The sequence below is a fragment of the Anomalospiza imberbis genome, chromosome 20 (assembly GCF_031753505.1).
Source record: "Anomalospiza imberbis isolate Cuckoo-Finch-1a 21T00152 chromosome 20, ASM3175350v1, whole genome shotgun sequence".
Lineage (NCBI taxonomy): Eukaryota > Metazoa > Chordata > Aves > Passeriformes > Viduidae > Anomalospiza > Anomalospiza imberbis.
Genome location: NC_089700.1, coordinates 5882061 through 5905064, shown reverse-complemented (window position 1 = coordinate 5905064; position 23004 = coordinate 5882061). Strand labels below are relative to the sequence as shown.

At 44.4% G+C, this 23004-nt stretch overlaps 2 protein-coding genes and 1 long non-coding RNA gene across 3 annotated transcripts; 1 reads left to right on the top strand and 2 right to left on the bottom strand.

The window, feature by feature from the left end:
• Window positions 1–2633: 2633 nt before the first annotated feature.
• Window positions 2634–17052, bottom strand: NIPSNAP2 (nipsnap homolog 2). Its single transcript, XM_068210326.1, has 10 exons — window positions 16903–17052; window positions 12312–12451; window positions 12187–12232; window positions 9419–9513; window positions 7515–7585; window positions 7038–7178; window positions 6603–6634; window positions 5304–5398; window positions 4460–4543; window positions 2634–3750 (listed from the first exon to the last, which is right to left on the bottom strand). Exons 1-10 carry the CDS (start codon window positions 16986–16988, stop codon window positions 3686–3688), a joined length of 855 nt encoding a protein of 284 aa, XP_068066427.1. The 5' UTR covers window positions 16989–17052; the 3' UTR covers window positions 2634–3685.
• LOC137485698 (uncharacterized) lies at window positions 4447–9910 on the top strand. Its single transcript, XR_011005428.1, has 2 exons — window positions 4447–4736; window positions 9627–9910. It is a non-coding gene; the product is annotated as an uncharacterized lncRNA (long non-coding RNA).
• A 2407-nt stretch (window positions 17053–19459) lies between the features above and the next one.
• MRPS17 (mitochondrial ribosomal protein S17) lies at window positions 19460–22611 on the bottom strand. Its single transcript, XM_068210327.1, has 3 exons — window positions 22545–22611; window positions 21173–21319; window positions 19460–20194 (listed from the first exon to the last, which is right to left on the bottom strand). The coding sequence occupies exons 2-3, from the start codon at window positions 21293–21295 to the stop codon at window positions 19904–19906; spliced, it is 414 nt and encodes a 137-aa protein (XP_068066428.1). The 5' UTR covers window positions 21296–21319; window positions 22545–22611; the 3' UTR covers window positions 19460–19903.
• Between the last annotated feature and the right edge of the window lie 393 nt (window positions 22612–23004).

Sequence of the window (23004 nt, the reverse complement as noted above, 5' to 3'; positions counted from 1 at the left end):
AGAAACTGAAGTGTGGCAATTCTCTTTCACCCCACCACATATTTCTGGCTGGAACAAAAACAAATGATGTCCCTACCCTCCAAAATTTCACATTGTCTCATAATAATCACTGCTTTTCACAATTAGCACTGAATTTCCTTCATTTACGATGATTAAACCAAGGTGCCACACGACAGCTGCTGTCCAATTGTTAAAGCATCACCAACAATTAAAGCAAATCCTGGTTCTGTTCATTCTGTGAGGAGGAGATGGGGGACAGAGGAGTTGCCACAGCCCAGAGTAAGGGATGCAGCTCTCAGTGATGCTGCCAAATGTTTTTGCCTTGAAGTTACAACAGCATTTAAATAGTAGAGAAGTAGAAGGGTTAAAAGCAAACAAATCCAGAACCAAACTTGTGATGGTTTTTGGAGCAAGGCAGACACGTGAGAGCCCCAGAGGATCTGCAGAGGCGTCAGCAAACCCCACAAAAGCCAAGCAGACAATGGCTGGCAGTGTTCCCCACAACTTCTGGGAGTGTTCAAGATGGGCTCTTTGAAATTCCTCCTGAGGAAAGTCCCAGCCAGCTCCCAGGGCAGCTCCTGGACAATCCTGCTTCTGTTCAGGCAAGGCTGCACGAGCAGGGCACCTCTGAAGTGTTTCTGCTCCCACTTTTCCCCTGTGCAATCCCACAGTTAGGAGTTCAGGAGTTTGTTTGCTGTTTTTTATGGAATAAATCTGCCATGGAGCTGGAGCTGGAGCTGCAGGCACCGGGACATGGCTCAGGGCTCTGCAGTTCCCCCAGTGCCAGGCAGGAGCCCTGGAAGGGATGTTAACATTCACAGCAGGAGCTGCTGCCAGTCGGGGCACTATGGAAACGTGGGGCTGTGCCAGGGATTTCACAACAGCTCTTTAGGTCACACTGGCTTGGGAAAAAAAAAATGCCCCCCTCCCCTTCCACTGGGCAAATATCGAGGCTGACCTCTAGCCCAGGAGGCAGCAGGAGCACTGCTGAGCTCAGGGAGAGGCTCAGCTGTTTTGTCTGTGAAATAGTGGAAAATTCCCAGCAGGGAATAGAGCAGGGTGAGGAAAGTTTCAGTGTCACAGACTCGCCCAGACACATCCCAGCACAGAGGGGCAAAGTCTGGGGAGCAGCACAGGTCACACAGGGAGCACCTGGGCTCCAGGTGGGTCTTTTGACCACCAGCCTTCATAAAAAGGCTTTTTATGTGATTATTCACTGAGGTAGAATTGCTTTAAATTATGTATTTGCATAAGGGACAGCTTGCAGCCTTCTCCAGGACAATGAAACCTGAGTTTTAATTGTGTCATTGCAGTGGAACAAGAGCTGAGATTTGCCAGAGGCCCTTCCAGACACTGCTCCCCCACTTTTCAACATCTGGGAAGTGACTTCAGTTCTGAACTGCAGCAGTTGTGCTCTAAGAAATGCTGAAGGGTTGCTCACCTAAGGAAAACTTGAACTCAGCCATGGAATCAAGAGGGAAAATCCCAAGAGTGTTCACAGAAGCAGGGAAAACCAAGCTCAGGCAAAGGGAAGCCAAGGGAAGACTGGCATTACCCATTTCCTTGGAGTTTACACTGTTATCTGTAAGGAAAACAACAGGAACTGCTTTAGCTGCAGGTGAAATAACAAGTTTTATCTGTTTCATCTCTCCCTGAGGGCAGCCAGAGCACGAGCAGGAAGCTCAGAATGAGGGGAGGCTCATCCATAACACATCAGGGCAGGGGGAATTCAGAATTCCAGGGGGAATTCAGATCCTGGCAGTGGGTGAGGGACCTGCACTCTGTGATATTGCACCCAGCTACTCCTCTGATTCCTTAAACAGGCAAAACTTTGTGGTCTTTGGACAACAAGAGCAGTGTCAAGCAGAATTTAATTCCTGGTGAAGGTAAAAAACATGGATTGCATCGAACACAAAAAATCCTGTAGCACCAAAAATGTTTTTTGCTGTTTGTCTCTGGTTGAGATTGCTGGGTAGGAGTTACAAGAACAATTCTCCAGGGAAAAGAAATCTGGGAAGATGCTGGTGGAGATAAAAAGGATTGGAAGGTGATATTAGCACCCCTTTTTTCCTTCTGCAGCTGAAGAGTAGCCCCAGAAGTCTGGGAAAATGGCAGCCCCAGGTGATACCACTGCTCAGGGCTGATTTCCAAGGAGGATCAGCTCAAATGATTTCCTTGGCCCACTGAGCAACTTCAAGCTGATACAGCACAGAATGTGACTCAGTAAAATCCCATCATCGCTTGGCAACAGGAGGAAAATATAAAACCAGACAAGAACCAGATCAAATATTGACTTTGTTCAAGGGGAGGCACGAGGGCAGTGTATTTCATGTATGTAGGAAAGAAACCACACCTGAAAAATGAAGCATAATTTCTGGAGAAAAATCAACAGAAGTGTTTTGTATTTATCACCACAGCACTCAGAGCCTCTAGAACACTCAGCAGAATGGGATGTGATGGAGAGATTATAAATTCACTTTGGAGAAGGAGAGCAGAAAATGGGAAATGCTGTCCCCAACCCAGAGAAGTGATATGGGTTAATTAATCTGAAATATTCTAAGTTTTCCATACTAAACACTGCAAGAGGAGAGAAAACACAAGTGGTACAATACACAGGAGATGCCAGCAAAAAGTGAAAATTAAAAGGTTTTTATTGACTGATATGTTCTTCCTGAAAACTTCTTGAAATGTACAAACTGGACATTCAGAACTGATTTGTACATTCAGTATGTTACACTGATTCTTGGAGCCACTTGAGAGAGAGAGAGAGAATATTATTGTCACTTACAGGATGTTCACATCGTTGCAGACACCAAAAAGTGTGGATACAATCTAGCCTAAAAGTGAAACCAAAACAGAACTGGACACCATGGTACACAGAAATGCCAACCCCAGCTTCACACACCAACCCAGCCACGGGGACTGCAGCCCCCCTCTGAGTCTGAACCAGCACTGCTTATTAAATTCAACCCCTTTTCCCAGATTTTGGAGCTGTTTGGGGAGGGAAATGCTTCGGAGTGGATTGATTCCCTGCAGGGTGTTCAGGCAGTGGCTGTGGGGGAAGCGTGGCTCACCCTGCGTGGGATTCATTCCAGGGGGAGGTTCCACACAAATGTGTGCTCAGAGACCCTGCAATGCCCCTTGCTGTCCAAAATCCATCCCTTGCCACACAGGATTATCCCAAATTAATGACTGCCTGCTTGGAAATGGAGATTTGCTGATTTCAGGCCTGCTCCACCAGCCAGGGGTGATTTCACAGCAACCCCAGAGCTGCTCGTTTCACAATTTGAAATGAAATTCTCATTTCTCCAGAGCTTCTCATTTCACTCCCACGTTTGTTTTGGAGAGCTGCAGTCATTAAATGCTCACAGCAATGCTGTTCCTGAGCTCTGGGCAGTGCCTGTGGAGCAGGAGATTTCAAATCCTGTAGGTCACACATTCCCTGGGGACCTGGCCCACAGATCTGGACTTGTTTTCAATTCACCAACCTTTTAATCACAGTCTTGTTGTTTCGTGTTTTTTTTTTCCCCTAAGAGCAGAAGGTCGTGGGTTCTGAAGAAAAGAGGTCTCTTTTATAAGCTCAATACAGTACTTTTATATTTCAGACTATGATATACAGTGTATACCATAAATTAAGACAAAAACTTGTCACTTCATCTATGTAGGCACAAGAAAATCAGTGACTTTACTGAAGTGGAGAAATCTTCAAGGGTATCATGATTCTGGACTCCATCTCCTGAATAAGGGGCACTGAAAAAAATGGAGAGAGGTTTTAATTTCACTGACAGAGTCCAGCACATTCAGTAACCATCCCTCTAGCACGGTGGTTGTGGGAAAAAATGATTTTAATATCATCTCTCTGCTCGTTTGAAGACAAATATTTCCATTCTTTTCACCAAAATGGAAGTGATCCTACATTTTTGTGGTGTAACTTCCTTTGAAATGTGCCCTGTGGAACCCAAATCTAACATGCTTGGCACACCTCTGGGAGTTTTGTTGTGACAGCTTTCTTTGATCTCAAAGATCTCCTGGCTTTTTGTTCCAAAGTCTAAATTCCCTTTTCCCAGCAATGCATTTAAGAAGGCTCCTGTATTTCATTAAATATTCCAAGTAATCATTTAATATAAAGGTAAATTTCACTCCTGGCTCCCTAAATCTTTGGACAAGCATTTACATAAATCTGTTCTTCCACATTCCACAGAAATGCTGCTGCAAAACTTCAGTATTAATGCAGGTATTTTTTAGCACTTGGGCAACTTTTCCATGTACAACCAGCTGCAAAATTCAATTTACAGCTCAGTGCAATGTCCCTCTGCTCCTTTACAGACTAAAAACTGACACAGACACACATTTCCCCCTGAGATACAAAACTTTTTCCCCCAGTGGGATGTGCTGAGGAGCAGAGAGGATGGCACAGCCCAAAGTCTGGCCCAGCATTCCAGAGAAGTTAATGGGTTACCTGTGTAATAAACCAGTTCATCCCAGCCAGGTTTGTGCCACGCTGCATTCCTTATATCTTCCCTGGTTTGCAGGTCTTTGTAAGCTGGGAAAACAAGCACAAAGTGACTCCTTTCCCTTCTGCACAGGAAGAGATCCCTTAAAAGAATTCCAAGGAGGAATTAGGAGGCTGGGAACAGCAGGAAGGAAAAAAATCAGGAGTTCTCTGCCAGAAGGAAAAGCTCCCAGAGCAGCACAAACAGAAGGAGCTGGGGAAGACAGAAAATACCTGGGCACAGGTAAGATAATGCAGGGGCACAGCCCTACATGAGGGCTGCCAGATTGCTGAAAGATAAAATTCTGGATTGTTGGGATATGATTAAAAACTGAGTCATTTCTAACTAATTATTGTTTTTCAAGTTGAAAAAATCCTACGGTGATTATGAATATTCATGTACAGAGAGAGCCTAAACACCTCCATGCAGGAATGGAAATAAATGCCTGACTTTCCTTTCTGCAGGTGTGGTGAATGTGAGGCTTGAAATGAAACTGTAAAAAACCAGATTTCAGGCATGAGCTGGGACAGCAGGGTCATGGCTGTGGGACTGAGAGCAAACACTGAGCTCCTAATGAGAAAGGGACAGCAGAATCTGTGGGAGAAACAGAACAAACCAGGAAATGTTCATTTCCTACACACAAGTTAAAAAAAAAAATCAGCAAATTAAGAAATTAAAAAATTGGGAAAAGAAAAAAAAGTAAACCCCAACTTTCAAGACATTTCCTTTGCCTTTTGTAAAAATATTTCCTCCTGGGCAAAGTGCCTGGGTTGGCTCAGTGGGAGAAGAAAGCAGAGAAGAGGAATTTACCCCAGAGGTGATGGACCATGTAGAGCTGTCCAATCTGGGAGAAAAATCCCCCAACTGCTTCATTGCTGTCCTGTCGGAACCGAATTGCACGAGCCCTGCAGGGGAGCAAAGAGACATCAGAGCCTGCACCTCTGGGCAGGAAATCAGGGAAAATGGGAAAAAAACATTGGAAAATGGGAAAAAACATTGGAAAATGGGGAAAAAAAACAGTGGAAGGGAAGCTGGAATGTTAAACTGCATTTGCTGTGCACTTCAGCAATTAGAAGTAAGAAAAAAGCTGCACTATGCTTGTTTTCAGCAATAAGTAATTAAGATTTACCTCTGTGTCTTGTTAGGATGCATTAAAATTGGAGGCTGCATTTTGACTACATTTTGTATTAATCATTTTTCAGCCAAATTCAGGATAATGATAATTGCTGGGACAGTGTAAAGTGGCCTTTTATAGCAGGTTTTATAACTAAATCCTTAAGTTTTAGTCATGTCAGCTTTGCCATATTAATTTTTCACAGATTTTGTGGTAGTGGAATACAACTTTTTATTAATGCAGATCTTTGCATAAATTAAGATAAATATTTCTCTTGTTGTATCTCATAAAACAGATTTTCTAACCAGTAGAGATGTGCCTATTTTATTAAAAAAAACCCCTAAATTCGATTGTTCAAATGACTGTAATTGAAAAAAATTATATAAATGACAAGTCTGAAAATCTAATTCACCTTTGTGCAAATAATTGAAAATACTCCAAAATGTTTAACTACCAACCACTAGAATTGCAAGGACAGTGAGTGTAAAATGAAATAAGCTTACACTGGTTAAAAGTAAGACAAAACCACAAGTATATAATCAATAGAAAACTGTCTCAAATACTTCTAACCCATATATTAAAATACAAATGTGCTGCTCAGCAGCTTTTCAAGAAGCAACTGGACTTTGAAAGCCCAAGCAGCCAAGATTTCAGCTGAAAGTGGTCTGGGAAAGATGAACCAAGTCTCCCAGAAGAAGTGCCACTCTTCCCAAGCAGCTTTCTGCTGAAAATCCAGGATTTTTGCAGCAAACTAAAAGTGTTTTGGGAAGCAAAGCCAAACCACAGAGGGTTGTTTGTGTACAAAATTCCTTTTCTTTTGCCCTCAGAGGGTCACAGGATTGTCCAGCCGGGGGTGCAAGTGCAGCAGCAGCCCCTTAACTGGGGCTTTGGTGCCCCCCTGGCACCTCCTGCCCTGCTTTTTCTACACTTGCACCTCTCAACCAGGAGCACCCCGGGGCTGAAGGCAACACTTACCTTAATTAATTAACACTTACCAGTAATTGCCCCATTCAATCATTGTTCCAGGCTGCAGAAACAAAGCACACTGTTAAAGCTGCAGTTTAAAACTAAATATTATACAATTTTCACACCCTTTCTGTATGGAAACCACCCTGTATTAACACAATCCCTTCCCGTGAGTGATAAGAATATTAAAATCATCTCTAATTGCTCTGTTTACCACCTCTTAGTCATCTCTGAAGCATCATCCCTCAAAGCAACCACAGGGTTTCAGCCCTGCAGATTATCAGGGTCTTGTTGGAGCCTGCCTTCACTTCAGACCCCACACTCTGAGAGCAGCCCTGACTCAGAAACCAGCTTGGATAAAAACCAGATTTTTCACATAACCTCTGTTTGCCATAAAAACCTACCAAAGGTTTTAGGACAACAGAGAGCTTCAAAAATCAGAAAGAAATAAAATTTGGACTTACTCTGAGTTGGTAGGATCTCAGTTCATAAATATTAGGGCCATCTCTGGGAACAGGTTCATTCCAGAAGCTGAACTCCAGCAGGAGCTGGTTCTTACGGGACAGGAGCATGTTACCCCTCTCCTTACGGAATTCTGTGAATTCCTAAAAAATAACAGAGCAAACGGGTCAAATTCTGCAACAACAAACAGCAGGACACCAGATGTGGCTTAGATTGGGGTTTTTTAAATGCTATCAGGCTTGTGGGACAGTGAAATCCTGAAAGGAATCTGAATTCTCCCTGGTGAATCTGAGAATTCCAAGGATTTACAGGTGAAGTATTCAGGAATGAAACATGAATGTGACAATAAATCCTTTCTCTAAGAGGTTTCTGGGCTTGTACAGGAAGGGATGAGACACTTTGGTATCTAAATCTGCATTTTTTTATTTGCTCTGCCTGTTCTTTGCTCTCTTCTGAGTAACAAAATCAGTATTTTTTACCTTATTTTGACGAAGTTTGCTCATGACCTCATTGAGAGCTGGGTAACCTCCCTCATATCTCCACAAATGAACTGAAACAGAGAAAAATGTCAGTTTTTTCAGGGATGTCCCAGACCAGTGGTAAATCTGATGGAAAAATCACACTATAAAATGCTCTTCACACTACAAAATAACACAAAAATAGAAACCAGGCAGCAAATTTGAAACTAGATTTTCATTAATAAAAGCACTACACATTGGATTATTTTAGGGATAATGGAATCATCTGCTTTTTGAAAGGGGTTCTCTTGGAAAATTTTGCCATTTACTCTGAGGGTGACAGGGGAATTTCTGAAAGGACTTTTTGTTGCCATGCTAGTAGGATGTGATGACTTGTCATGGCTGTTATTGAAATTAAGATTCAGCTGAAGAGCATGACTTAGTTCCAAAAACATGCTTTGTACCAATTTCATCTAAGAGCAGTAGAGGGGCAGATTTTCAGTTCAGTAAATTACTCCAGCACACAAGCAAGACACTTTCTGTAGGACATGAAAAACGATGCAAATGTTATTTCTGAGCTCAACATGAATAAAAGCAGAAGAAAACTGAACATTTGCTGGGCTTTCTCCTATAAAAAAATCCAGTACCAATGTTTGTATCTATATTTTTTTCAAAGCATTCACTCTTTAATAAATCAGAATAAACCCCTTTAAAAAATCACAGAAAGATATATTTACAAGCATTTAGTATAGAAAGACAATAATTTCACCTCACAGAAAAAGAAAACCTATTTTCTACCCTCTTAAGCAGCTCTGTGCCTTTTCCACAGGCTGATGGGGGGCACCTCCCTGGGAGAGCAGATTTCTCCTCCTGCTCCTGCTGCCTCACCCCCAGGGCAGATTTGATGGATCCACCTGATATTAACACAGCACTGAACAAGTCAAACCCACTGGAATCTGCTTTATTCCAGTGTTGCAAGAACATTTCCAAGGCAGGCAGGGGATGCAGTGACAGATCCAGCCTGCGTTCATCTGTTCCAAAAGCAGCCACTGGGACTTGCCTGAGGAATTCCCATTTCAATTGTCCTCATTCCCCAATTCCCCTTCAACTTCCAGGGCTGGTCTCAGACATTGTTTGATTCATCTGCTGTTAATTCTCTGCATTTGTTCAGTGTCAATATTGCAATATGCTGGCAGTGCAGGGAGAATTGATGTGTGCAGGAGTTTATTTTTTAATTAGGAAGCCACAGCGCTGAGCCTGGCACAGCTCTCACTGAACCTCTATGGATTTGGATCTGTGGCTTCCCATTCCTTCCAATTCCCAGGGCATTTCTCAGGTTTTCTCTCTACACTGGGCTCTTTGGAGTTACCTCTGTAGCAGCTCTTCAGTCATGTCTAGCTCCAGTTTGTTTTCATAGTTAGGCAGTATCCTTGTATGAACATGAACAGAAAGATTTTTACTTTCCCCCAGTAAAGTTTAATGTTAAGTTTACAATGCAGATGGCTTGGAATGATTTGCAATTCATTATCATACAGCAATTACAGCCTGAAAGGCTGAGCAAAGCTTTTATAATGCCCAAGGAGGGACAAACTCTTGGCTTTGCAAGAGTCACCCAGAAAAATTCAGGAGCTGTGCCCACAGGACTGTATTTTACAAATATATCCCCAAAACCTGTTAATTTTACCAACCATCACCACCTGGAAAACATGAAAATACATCAACAGCGAGACAAAACTGAAGGAATGAAGGCTCTGCTGCCCAACCCAGCAGGACAAAAGCAAGCAGTGCACATTTAACACAGCTGAGGAGTGATGCACACACCCCCCTCACTGCACACAGGGGTTTGGGTGTCAGCAGAGATGATTTAAAAAGAAGAAACCTGCCAAGCACATGGGTTTACATTGGGTTGTACTTCTATCTCCTACCAGCCTGATCTTGCTCTCCGTACCACGTGTTCCAAGTCCCCACCAGAGCACAAGGGTAGTGTTTTTCTTCATGAATCTTTGGCAGCACCTCTTGACTTGAAAACAAGGAACACACAGAGACTGGGTTGCATTGCCTTCAGGGAGGCCACAGTTGATAAATGTATAACACAGCATCATGCTAGGAACATTCACAAGCTTTATTTTGCAGAGGAGAAAGCTGAAACAGCAAATTCTGCAATGCAGGGGGAAGGTGGCTACACCCCCATGGAGAATTAAGGTGAGTGTTACCATTTTTTAGAAATCTATAACAAAGATCTGTAACATTTCTGTAATATATAACATTTACTGTATCTTTGGATGCAATAAATTACGTGTATCTAAATAATTATGTCTGTCTAAAAGGTTATCCAACACATCAGGAAAACAAATATCAGAATTTCTCACTGAAAACTCAGCCTACGTGGGTGATTTGTTTGAGGAAAAGCTTTTCTTTGCTTGAAGGAAAAGCTTGTCTTTGCTTGAGGAAAAGCTCCCCTCAAGGGGGGAACTCAGAAATATGAAAGCTCTTCTAAACCAGTTACAACTGCTGAGCTGAAGGAATAGAAATAATTTGATAAATGAAATGATGGCTGTAGCTCACAGTATTGCCTTTTATTTCAGGAAGTGCTCTTACTTTGAGGCGACTCATGAACAGTGGGACTGCCTAAAAAATACCTCCAACACAAAATTCCTGTCTGACTCTTCCCAGGATTTCTAACACTCTTTCAGACTTTACAAGTGGCCCATATTAGCATGAGGAAATTAAGTTTTGCTGATTGCTGACTCAGTCAAGACAGCTTTCCCTGCACTGTGCCTTGATGAGGAAGTCAATTAGTCTGGTTGAACTCTGCCTTTTCTATTTTTCCCTGAATAATTACCCTTCTTCCTCAGTTTGGCTCACAGGCAATGAGTCTCTGCACAGTATCAGGGAATAAAAAGTAGGCTGGGCTGTGGCTGGGAGTCATTGGAGATGAGTTTTCCTCTGGATTCTGCCACTGACTTTCCAGACAACCTTGAGCAAATCTCATTACCAATTTGTACCTCAACATTTTCTCACTAGCCAGTGTAAATAATATGATAAAATGACTCTCCAAGGATATTCTCAAGGATATTTCACCACCAGTTCATTTTTGCAAAGCAGAATGAGATCCTGGAAAGGCAGCTTTGAAGAGAAATGGGAAATTATTGCATAATTCTACCATATATTGTGCAAATTAGAGAAAAAATGCCCACTGAACACGTTTAAAAAAAATCTGTCCCTAATTCTTCAGAAGGGCTCCTTAACCACAGTGATTAATGAATTATTCTTGTAATTGTCTTCATTACATTATTTATTAATACCTGGTGATGATGATGACTAATCCTCATTTTGATTTGACACAGAATTAACCTGTTCTTTTTTTTTTTTCTTTAGGGAGAGAAAGGAGGGATATTCAGAGAGGCTTAATTTTGTTTATTACTTTATTCAAGTTGTCTCCTTGCCTGAAATACTTCAATTTGCTTTGGAAAGAATCAATCTAACCACAGATACTTCATCTGACTGCTGTCAGCAGTTTCTTTCTTTGCCGTTTGTCTCTTTCCTTGAAAACAGAAATCTCTGCTCTCACTCGCATTCAGGCAGCTCATGAAATACTGCAGAGAAGTGATTCCCTGTCTTGCATAATTGGACATGTTTATATTCAGCTTTTAAACAGCAAGCTGGCTGAATGCTAATTGTCCTTTACTGTGTATCCATTTTTTAAACAAAAAAAAAGCTAAAAATACCTCGATTGAATGTAATTCTAGTGGCTTTTCTTGCTTCTATAGCAGGGAGAACAGCTCTGGGTTATCCAGCCCAACACAGAGGTGACAGATGAGCTGTGCAGCCACCCAGGAACAGCTGAGGACATGAACTGGGAGCTGGGACTTCCTCCCCTCCCTCCAGCCCAGCTGCTGTGCTCACACTTCAAAGCTGGTTGCAGAAAGGTGTTATTATGCTGAGAAGATTTTTATTGTCAGTGAGAAAAGCACTGCTGGGTGCCAGGCTCACTCCAGCCCCAAATTTAAAAACACAGTTCTTTCAGGGCTCTAGAGGGGGGATTGTGGAGGCAGAAAATGAGTAATATTTCTGCAGTTTTACTCTTAATGCAGTCAGTTTCAAATGTGAGTAATTCCTACATGTTCTAAAGCTGTAACTTTTTGGGAAAGCTGTCCCAGTACTGCTCCCTCTGGAGGGAATCACCCCATGCAAGGGTTTGTGTAACTCCTTGGGAGCAGCTCAGCAACAGGACTTGTGCAGAGGGATATAAATGAGCTGAGAGGAAATCAACCCCTGCATTTTTAACACCTGAGTTTAACACTGAGGTAGTTTTATTTAGCAATGATCTCTCTTTCCTTCCATTGTGCAGACAAAACCCATCCTCAGCCTGGCAGCTGCAGTGGGAATGCCAAAATTCCACCTCTCCCTGCAAGGATCAGGAACTTTAAGACCACTCAGGGAAGGGGGAGAGCTGCTCCAGCAAATGTCACCAAAGTTCTCACGACAGGAGTCATCCTCAGCTGCAGCTCAGGAAATGGCAACGCCAAGAGGGAGGTGGGGTGAACTGACTACAGGACTTTTTGCTCTTCCATAGCATCTATTTAATACCAAATCCTAAAAAAGCAGGATTTTTGTCACCTCCCCTCGACATAACTATGACATCTGCCAAATCAACATGTCCAAAAGGTGAAAAGAGAGCTCCCACACTTACCAGAGCTTGTTGTAGGCCTCTAGACATTCAGGTTTGACATTGTGAACTGCAACAACAACAAGAGGGCCGTGAGGCAGGCAGGGGCAGAGGGAGAGTGGTGCTGTGAGCACAGAGCCATCACTCACACTGCAGTTTGTACAGGCTGCTGGTCTCTCTTTTGGCCAGGAGGTTGGAGTGGGCGTCTTTCCTGGGATCCACTTTGCGCACGAAGAGGGATTTCAGCCAGCTGTCCTCGCGGGCGCTGCGGGCCGAGGAGCCCAGCCCCCTGCAGGGAACAAGCACAGGCCCTGAGCCCCTGCGTGGCCACCGGGCAGGCAGGGCAGGCAACTGAATGGAACTGTAAAAGCACCAGCAGAGATGATCACAGCACAACAAACACCGGCAGGCTGCTGAACCCTCCCACCCAGTCTCTCCCAGCAAGGCAGAGGTGGCTCATCCCCACTGAGATTTATCATTTCACTGGACATTATTACATTATCTATATTATATATAGATATTATCATAATATTTCACTAGACATTAGAGATTATCATTTCACAGACAGTTATCCACTGTTGGATTATGCTCTTTTTTGACCCAGAGATGATGGGGCAACTGAGAGGTGTTTTAAAAACTTTTATTCTATTTTCCATCTCATGTGAAGGGTGAGTCAATATGTTATGTTATAATATGATGTTATAATTAATTATATAATTGTAATATATTATAATATATAATTAATATATAACATAATGTTATAATGATGTTATAATTCATGCTATCACAATCAGAAGCTATTTTTTAATTAAAATACATTATAAGCCTAATTACATATAATTAGAATTACATATAATATAATATAATAATATTATATTAATTATATTATATTATATTATATTATATTATATTATATTATATTATATTATATTATATTAATATTATAAAATAATGATTACATTTTAAGTTTCTTGGCCTATCAGCTTTTGCTACACCATGCTGTAAATGCTTTAAAGCAAATCATCTAAAATTACCCCTCGTGTGTCCCACTACAATGCATCTTTCATAGTTCTATTTCTCTAAAGTACCCAGTCTTACTTGCAAGGCCATCCTTTGAAACTTGCTTTTAGTTCCCTTTCTCTCTCAACAATGTCTGTTCTATTTTATGGTATTTCTAAGTCAGTATTATTTCTTATCTCAAAGTTTGCAAACGGATGCACACTATGTGAGCCTTCTGCCAGGCTTTGAGAATTCTCTACAAATCCATTTCCCGCATTTCCCCCTCTCTCTTGAACAGAAAAAAACTTCTCTGATGGCCTTGTTCATCATTTGCTGTGCACAGTGAAGTACACAAGGTACTAACACTGTCACCGTAACAATTAATGTATATAAAATCTTCCATCAAACTTTAAAAATTCTCTACAAACCCATTTCCCACAATCCACATTATCCATGGTTATTCCCTGTGCAATGGCTGCTTCTCCTGCCTATTTATCCTCTTTTTAACCCATTGGTTTTGCCCAGGGCTGGGACTGGCCTGGTGTAAACAGTCAGGAGTGAAAAAGAGCAAAGAACGTGCAGAAGGAAAACTGTGCACAGTGTAAAAGGGAAAGGAACTGCCATATGTTCCTGTGCTGCTTAAAGACAGCTCTACAAAAGGGAAAGGGAAATGTCTTTCAAGAGGAAAAATAGCATGAAAGACTAATTTGGGAAAGAAGATGAGTGGTAGGAAATAACCAGCCAGGAAATATTTCAATTCCAGATTCCAGCAACACACAGGGACAGAGAGCCAGGCTCTCTGTACAGCATCCACGTTTCCTTGTCTCCAAATGTAAGATCTCCACTCTTTTCTTATCTGATCTTTATTCAGCTTCTCCAAGTACCCTTTCAAAATAGTGTCACCTCCCTTTACATCAGAGCACACAGACCAAGTGATAACTGTGGTTTTTTAAGTGACGTGTTAAAGGAATTCCTCTTTTCCAGATGACCAGGACAAGGAATCTGATGCATTTAACTGAACCTCTACAATGTCTGACAAGCTCAAATGGTTTTGCTTCTTTCTCTTCCTTCAATTTGCCCTTTTTTTTGACAGCTCCATAGTAGCCACAGTGAAGAAAATTAATTCTATCACAAGCTTCTCCTGAAATACTAAAATATTAAATGTGGTATTTGTACCACATATATTTACTTCTAAGGTGGAAATCACAGCCTTTTCCTATCTCAGATGTCAACTTTTCACCCTTAACTACTGACTTGTGGATCCAGAAGACAGCTGGACCTCTAGCCCAAAGCTTTCTACCAGGAAAAAAAAATAGGGAAAGAAAATCTCAATTTCCTTTGGGAAAATATCCCCCTGGACACACCTGTACTGCACAAAAGCAGTTTCTTACAACTATCCACCTTTTAATCCCAGTGTCAGAAAAGAACATAATGACCTGGTTCTGCCCATGGCAGCAGGATGGAGGAGAGGGAAAGTACTGCACAGCAGAGAAACAACAACCACAGCTGAGATGACCTTCAGCACCAAGAAATAATGTCTAAATCTTGGTGTGTTTATTGAAAATGGTGCCTTCCCTGCTCTGGGCACACACACAAACATGTGGCTGTGCTAAGCAGCTATTCCTGAGGGCAGGCATTTGAAGGGCATTCCATGATAGGGCTGCTGCTGGAGTGGAGCTTTCTCTGAGCTCAGAGCACAGGGATGAAACCCACCCCAGAAATTCAAGTTTTGTTTTAAAAAGCTCCCCCAAATTAAGCCCTCACTGGCTCCAGGACGCAGAAGTCAAGCCCAATCCTGCAGTACTCAGACCTGTAAACTCTCATTTTAAACCATTCCCTCCCCTTTATTATACAAAGTAACATTTAGAAAACTCATTTACAAGGATCATTGTTTGCAGCAAACTTTGAAGAGGAAAGAGAAATAATCCTGATGTTTTGTGAACTCCATCAGCAGGAGCAAGTTGGAGCTACAGGGATTAACTCCGAAAAGCAAATTTCTTTGCTATTAGGAGAATCTCATGACTTGAATGTTAAACTGCACCTAAAACTGGAGGTATGGATAATTTTCAAAACAATGACATGAGTAATACTTTACATGCATGGAAAATCTTTTCCCCAGCAGCTGAAAAGCTCCTCATGAGCACTGACTAACAACTCACAACTAAATCTACACCTCACACAGAACAAAGGTAACAGGCTGAGTTTATTAAAGCAGATGTTCACTGCACCCAAACTGAGATTCAAGGGCCTGACTTTTAATCAATATCCTAAAATACCACTGAACCAAGAAACCCTGAATTGATCACTGGTTCAATTTTTGGGGCAATCTGTACCTCTACTCTAGAGGAGCAGGGACTGAATTCAGGTCTTTCAACAGCTGTGAGCATCAGCTTGTCTTTGAGAACTTGTCAAAGACAAGTTGATCAAGCTCTCAAGCTGCAAATATTAACTGTGGGCCTTGCTTTTTTGCTGCAAAGGTTGGGCTCTGAACACAAAAGGCTAACACTGAATAGCTTGCTTAGATCAGATTAAAAATCTCAGGGAAAACACTTATTTACACTTAGCTCCTGCTTTAGCACAAAATATAACCTGGGTGGGACACGCCAGGTTAAGTATTTAGATATTGTAGTAACCCAAATCTGCCCGGAAGAGTAAGAAAAACAACTTGTCTATCTTTGACAGTTTTTGATCTGTGGTCTAAACAAAGTTTATTTGAAACTAAAATAACCCCAAAACATGCAGGTAAAACCTCACAACATATTCCCTGAACAGCTGCTTGCAGGGATGCTTTTAGTCTTGCCTTTTTTGAGGCTTGAAGCAGCAGCTTTCCCCGTTTCAAAAAAAGGGAAGAAAAACTGTGCAGATCCATCCCAGCTTGGGAATTCCTGTGTTTCCACCACCGTGTGCCTGCTTGCTACACCTGGGAGGTGTCCCAGGAGCTCTGTGTGTTTGTGTCTGCACCTCGGGCACCCCTGCACACAGAAATACAAATTTCTGCACCCCAAAACTTGCGGGATGTGCCTCTCTGTGTGCCCTAGCACCGGGAGAAGGGTGCAGAGCCCAGCTCCCATGGGAAGCATGGAAACGCCAGCCGTGACAGTGAATGGTGAAGGCAGGAAGACGTCGGGATGGCAGTCACGCAGCCCAGCCCTGGGCAAACAGGGATTTTGGGCTGTGCATGCTGACAGGAGCCGCTGCTGGCTGCGCACCCTGTTGCTCGGAGGAGTTGGGATCCGGAGCGGCTGCACGCCCCGATCCTGGAGGGACAGCGCGGTGCGAGCATCCAGGTATCTTAATGCCGGGAACACACGTGTGCAGGGCGGCTGGACACCCCGAAAGCCGTGGGGTGCCCTGTCCATGCGGGGGTGTCCATGCAGGGCGGCGGGGCCCGGCGGGGATGAGGCGGCGGTGCCGGGAAGGGCGCTCGGTGCCCCCTGAGCCCGGGCACCGGCGGCCGCCTCGTCCCGGCGAGCCAGCGGCGCGGCCGTCCTCCCACCCAGGGGCGGACTCGGAGGAGGGAAGGAAGGGGCCGGCCTTGCGGCCCGTGACCTTGAGGGACACCCCGCCGCCTCGCACTCCCCGCCCCAGGCCCGGCCGCTGCCCCGCGAGCGGGGCGCCATTTCCAGCCTGGGAAGGGGACGCTCTGCGCGGCGGGGCGCCTGGTGGCTCGGGCGGCGCCGGCTCCGCGTGCAGCTTCCCCCGGCGGCCCCGTCCCGCCCGCGTCGCCCCCTCAGGGCTCACCTGAGGGTCAGCCCGGCGCCGGGCTGCAGGCGCGGCGCGGCGGGCGCTCCCGCCAGGCTCCCCCGCAGCAGCACTCGCGCCGCCATCTTGCTCCCGCCGCCTCCCTCCTGGGCCGGGGGCTGCGGCCACGCCCCCTGGCGGGCAGCGCCGCCCGCGCATGCGCGGCCGCGGCGGCCCCGGGACCCCCTCACGGCCCCTGAGCTGAGGGGGGACCCCAGGCCCCGCTTCGGGGAGACCAGGGCGGATTTAGGGGGACCCTGCCCAGCTTTGGGACCGCTGCTCAGATATAGGGGACCCACTCTGGTTTTGGGGTTCCCCAGCCTCGGTTTGGGGGGACCAAGTGGGATTTGGGTGGGGGGACCCTGCCCCGGTTTGGGAACGCCTACTCAGACGTTGAGGGACCCCAGCCCCGGTTTGGGGAGATCTAGCTGCATTTGGGGGGACCCCAGCCTCAGTTCTGGGGGATCCCCAGCCTTGTTTAGGGGTACCCAAGCTCTGGGTTGGGGAGGGGCCCACTTGGATTTAGTGAGACCCCCAAGCCCCAGTTTTGACAGACTCCAGCCCCAGTTTGGGGGATCCCAGCCTCAGGGTTGGAGCCCCCCAGTCACCTTTAGGGGAATCACAGCCCCAGTTTGGGGAAGCCCAGCCCTGGTTTTAGGGGACCCAGTTAGTTTTAGGGGATCCCCAGCCCCGGTTTGTTGCTCTCCCGGTACATTTTTCACTCGCTGGCAGCTGAAGGGTTTTCCTCACACTCTGCTCCACTGTACTCAGAGGTATTTTGGCTGAGGAGGAGGTGTGTGCTGGCATTGAACCCTTAAATCACTTCAAATTAAGGATAAAGTGATAATTAGGGTAATAATTAAAGGGCAGTTCTAAAAGCAACAAGCCAATAAACACAGAAAGCAGTCAGTGACTAATCCTTATCATTCCATGTAACACCTACAATGATTCTATCGCCTATAAACTCTCCCTTCCTAGTTTATGACTTTTCTATCGGCACTTTCTGAGACTAATCCAGAAGATAACACATATGATGTGCTTTAACATCACAAAAGTACAATCTTTGTACTTTAAAACAACTTAACCTACAACTGCCATCACTGTATTAAATAACACAGTCTGATATGTAATTTGGTTTTAGTGACATTTTGATCTGATGGCGTGGCAAGTTCTTGAGCAACCCTCCCAGAGCCTACACTGGAAAAATTATAACCTTCTGTGATGAATCAATCTTATAGGAAAAAAAAAAAGGCATTTTCACAGCTACTCAAGGGAAATCACAAGACAAGAAAATATTCACTCCCCTAATTAGATGTAGATGCAACCTATTAAGCAAACTGGAAACCTTTTCTATTTTTTGTAGTTATCTAATTATCAGAACACTTATATTCCATATATTGAGGGTCAAGTTCTACTTGGATACAACTTCAGTGCATTTCCTACAGCCCAGGGCCAAATTCTACCCCGTATCCAAGTTCTCCCAATCTCTGCTTGGAGGAAGTTTCACATTTTGCATCTACCTGGGCAGCAATCGGAGCTCAGGTTTTTCCTTTCCTTTGCTTTGATCAGCCAGCTCCTGAGGAATTTACACAAACCTAAACCTCTGCCACAAACAACAAGAAAAACCCTACAGCCTCATGCTTAAGGCACTTCCTCAACCTCAGAGCCTGTGCCCACAGAATTTCACACAGAGACATTTCAGTGAAAGTTTCTTGACATCCCATACGAACCCTGGCATTCAAAGAGCAGCATTTTTTTGCTTTGAAGCACCTAAGGAACTTTAAGTTTCTCATTCCTGCTGTCCCAAATAATTTGCTGAGTTCAGTCAGGCTTTTTAGGCAGCCAGAATTGATTTTGTGCAGGAAGTTAAAGGGCAAATGATCCTTAATAATCTGACAACAGCAAAGAACTCAACTGGAAACTACTCAGTTGCTTAAAGTAAGATATCTTAGGTCAGAGGCTAATTTTAGGCCTGATACACCTTGTTTTGCTTCTCATCCTAAAGACCAACAGACACTTGGGAAAGGATCTCTCACAGCTCTCATATCCCACTCTCCCCTGCCACACTGCCAAATTTTGAGGCAGATGCCCTTTTAGATCCAAAGTCAGAACATGAGGCTGCTGCAACAGCTGCAGGCTCTCATCTTGCTGTATGTCCTGGAGGAGAGGACACGAGATCCCCAGAGCTGTACCAGGACAAATTCATCTTTCATCAGTAACTGCTCTGGCCTCTAACTCCACATTAAAACATGCAGCAAACCAGCACCTCTAGCTCCCCAAAATGTGTTACTTCAATTAGCTTTTCTGATGAGCCTAAAAAGCACTTTTAGGCTTTGTATTCCCATCAGCTCCCCTGTCCTGCTGGCAGCTCAAAGAGATCCAGCTCTCCCAGCATGAAATCCTGATCTGCACAGGGGACAGAGCCAACCACACTAAGCTGCCCAAAGCTTTGATTCTCACCTCTCTGCTACTAGAAAGACAAAGGGCTGTGTTTTTGTTAGAGTTTGGAAGTCAGAAGGCACTCTAAGAGGAAATAAGGACACAAGCATGCAGCTGGTTTTAAAATTCTAGACTTCCTTTCAAAAGCTTTAATAGCATCATCTCCAGTAACCCTACAAACCACAAAAGACTGCCTGAAATGCAGAACAACCAAATAATATAATGACCCTCCCACCAAAATTAAACGTCACACAGTTGTAGTCCTGTCTTAACACAGAGAGGTCAATCCAGGAGGGCAGCTGCCTTTGGGAACTGTCACCGGGGCAAAACTACAGGCAACAAAATGGAGTGTGAACACTAAACTTGCATTTTTCTCTGTGTTTTCATTCAAAGCTCCAGGTGCCCATCAATCTGCAACATCTCTTTGCATAAGCAACTACATTTACTATTTATTTTGACTAGAGATTTCACTGAAACATTTAACATTTCACAGCAGAGCCTCAAACATCCCTGACAGAGAGAGACAAAAGCTGGAAGCCCTCTGCTTAAAATATTTCCTCCACTATTTGTCTGTTGAACAAACTTTAAGTTCTTGAAGTTTCTCACTTAGATAGGTGGTATCTGCCTCAGTGAGATTTTCTGAATCTGACAGGTTTTCCAGGAATCTGGTTCCTGCACAGGGCTTTCCTGTGATGGGATCTATGACATTGCCAACCTTGAACACAATTTCAGCCAGTTCGTGTTTCACGTGTTTGCTCCTTCTCTCAGGCAGAGCTTTCAGAAGAACAATGTCTCCAACAACACACTGCTGCAGTGGGTCATGGGCAAAATAGGTTTTTCTTTTGTTAAAGAACTGTAAAAGGAACAAAAAGAAGAATAATAATAAAAAAAGAAACCTTGGTAATATATTTCAAAGTTACGTGATGGGTAAATATATAATTAATATCAAATAAATAAATTTTACTAAAGTCTTATGTATCTTTTAAAGTGAGATTCAGTTTGGATCACGAAGAGAAATGCAACTGTGCACTCTACAGGTTCTCCACAGAACGCACACAGCACTGCCCTTCCCAATCTCTTCTCAGGATAGTGTTGCCAACTGAGCCTGGAGGAAAGGAGATGGGGAAGAAAAAGCTCTGACAACTGTATTTTGAAGTTTTTTATGTGAGAGTTTTCTTGCTGAAATAATTTTTTTTTCTTATTCAAACAGCAGAATTCAGAATCTTTTATGAAATAAATTAGGTTAAGAAATAAAGAAAGGTTCTACTACTGGATAAAATATTAACATGGGCTCCACAAGACCCATTGTCCAATCTTGACTCTATCCTTAACCTTTTGGTTACCAAAAGCAATTTATTCTACCTCCAGGTACCACTGCTTTCCTATTTAAAATGGAGAAAATAAAATTTTTAACCTTCCTATTTGAAGTGCATCGAAAAGGGCTAAATCCAAGATCACAGTAATGTTACAATTATACATACAGAAAAAACAGCTAAGAAATTTATTGTACAAGTGACTAATAAACTGTCAAGTCTCCAAAGCATGCTCCACACCGACATGAAAAATTAAATCTGAGTGTGAAACAACAAAAGCTTACCTTCTCAAAAAGATCAAATGAAGTGCATTAAGGAGGCACTTCAAAGAAATACATTTAGCAGGTAATTTGTAAGTCCTCACCGCTCACTGCTTTTCATCCTTTGCTTTTCATCCCCACAACCAGACCCTTAAGGAGTTTGATTTGTAAAGAGTCATCAAAACTTTTAAGAGTTGAATCAGCAGAACGTTTCTCCACAAAATACAAAACCCAGCACGCAAGAGAATTTGGTGTTACCTTTAGCAAGTAGGGATCCAGCACGAGCCTCGTCACTCTCACTTTGGCAGTTTTCTGCATTTTGGTCCCAATTACTTTCCCCACTATCCATTTTGCATGGACAGCTCCACGTGGGACAGACATTGTTCAGTTATGCTCATGCAGTGCCTGGCAGCAAGAAAAGCAGATGTGTTATTGTAACAAAGTAAAAAACAAAAACGCTTTCTGATCAATACCAAAACTTTCCTTATTTTAGGCTAACAGCTTCATTAGGTCATTTTGTCGGAAGAACAGCTCAAAACTCCATTTATTGCGCTAGCTCAGCCTTTTGGACAACATGGAAGGGATGTCACCATGTCCTTGCTATCAGTAAAAGTTCCTTCAGGACAGCAGTAAAACTGGACACAACAGCATGAGAGGAGAACTTACCCCACAAAAAATGAATCATCCCAACTGCCATAAACACAACAGAGAAAAGTGTACCTGTGGAAATTATTAATTTAACTCACACTCCAGCAGCTGTTTTGGCTGGAAACCTGTTCATCAGAACAGAGTGCACCCAAACAAAGGAGCAGCCTACAGCTTTTGTTCACAGTCATTTGCTTCTGTGCCTCTCCTTACCAGCTGAGCTGATGAAACCTAAGGAAGGTAATGAGCTTCTCAAGCCATAAGTGACACATCAAAGAGCTGTCTGATCTATAGTACATGTGCTTGCTTTTCAGTTCCTTCCTGCAAGTAAATTATACTCCTTTACCTTATTTGGTTTAATTAGGGAGAGCTTTCTGTACCACTCTTGCAAGAGTCAGGGGAAAAGCCAACAGAAGACTTGAATCAATATTAAAACCGATGGAGATTAATGACCATTTTCGCTCCCACTCAGATACGCTGTTAAGCACAACCAACACCTGTGAACTCTCCATGCCCCCCAGTTTGTAAGACACTCGCTTTGATGTCCCAACACATCAAAAGCAGAGTTTAGGGATACAGGGACACAGCCACAGGATGAAACGTTTCAGCAAATACTCGGAGGCTGCTTTTCCCACGCCTAACTCAGCTGTGGGCGCTCGGGACTGGAAGGAATCATTGGGGGGCCCACCGGTACCCCACGGCTAAACACCCCACGCAGCCAGGCGTGTGCAGCACGGCCAACACCCACCGAGGGCCGGCAGGCAGGGATAAAAGAAGAAAACGAAGAGTGAGAGCCCTGAGCCCCCCCCACCGCAGCTCCCCACAGCGCTCCGCGCCAGGCCCTGCCCCGGCGCCTCCGTGCCAGCAGGGCCGCGCAGGCAGCGGGGCTCAGCCAGGCGGGTCATGCAGCACGCAGAGAGCAGCCGCGGCACAGGGGAACCCCCACAGGCGAGCCCCGGCCCCGGGCAGCCCCGTCCCCTCTCACCGCCGCTGCCGCCACCGAGCCTCGGGGACCTTGCAGAGACGGGCCCGGAACGGGCGGCGCCGAGCACGGAAGCGCCGCGCGGCGGGAAGGGGCGGGGACTGGGCGGGGCACCGGGGGGGCGGGGCTTCCCGGGGTATTTAAAGGCGCGGGCCGGCGGCCACTCCCTCAGAGGCGGTGAGGGAGAAATGGGTGTGGGCTGGGAGGGTGGTTTAACTTGGAAGAGCTCTCTAAGAGCTCCCGAAAGCTCCCTTAGGGATGGTGGAGGGGAAGCTTTAAGAGGAGTGGCTGAGGTCACTTCATTAGTTCAGGTTGGAGAAGATGAGACTGAGGTCAAACTTTAATATTCTCATGAGGGGAAGAGGTGGAGCAGGTTCCGATCCCTTCTGTCTCATGTGTGACAAGGCTCGAGGAAATGGCTGGAGCAGAGTCAGGGGAGGTTTATGTTGGATATCAGGGAAAG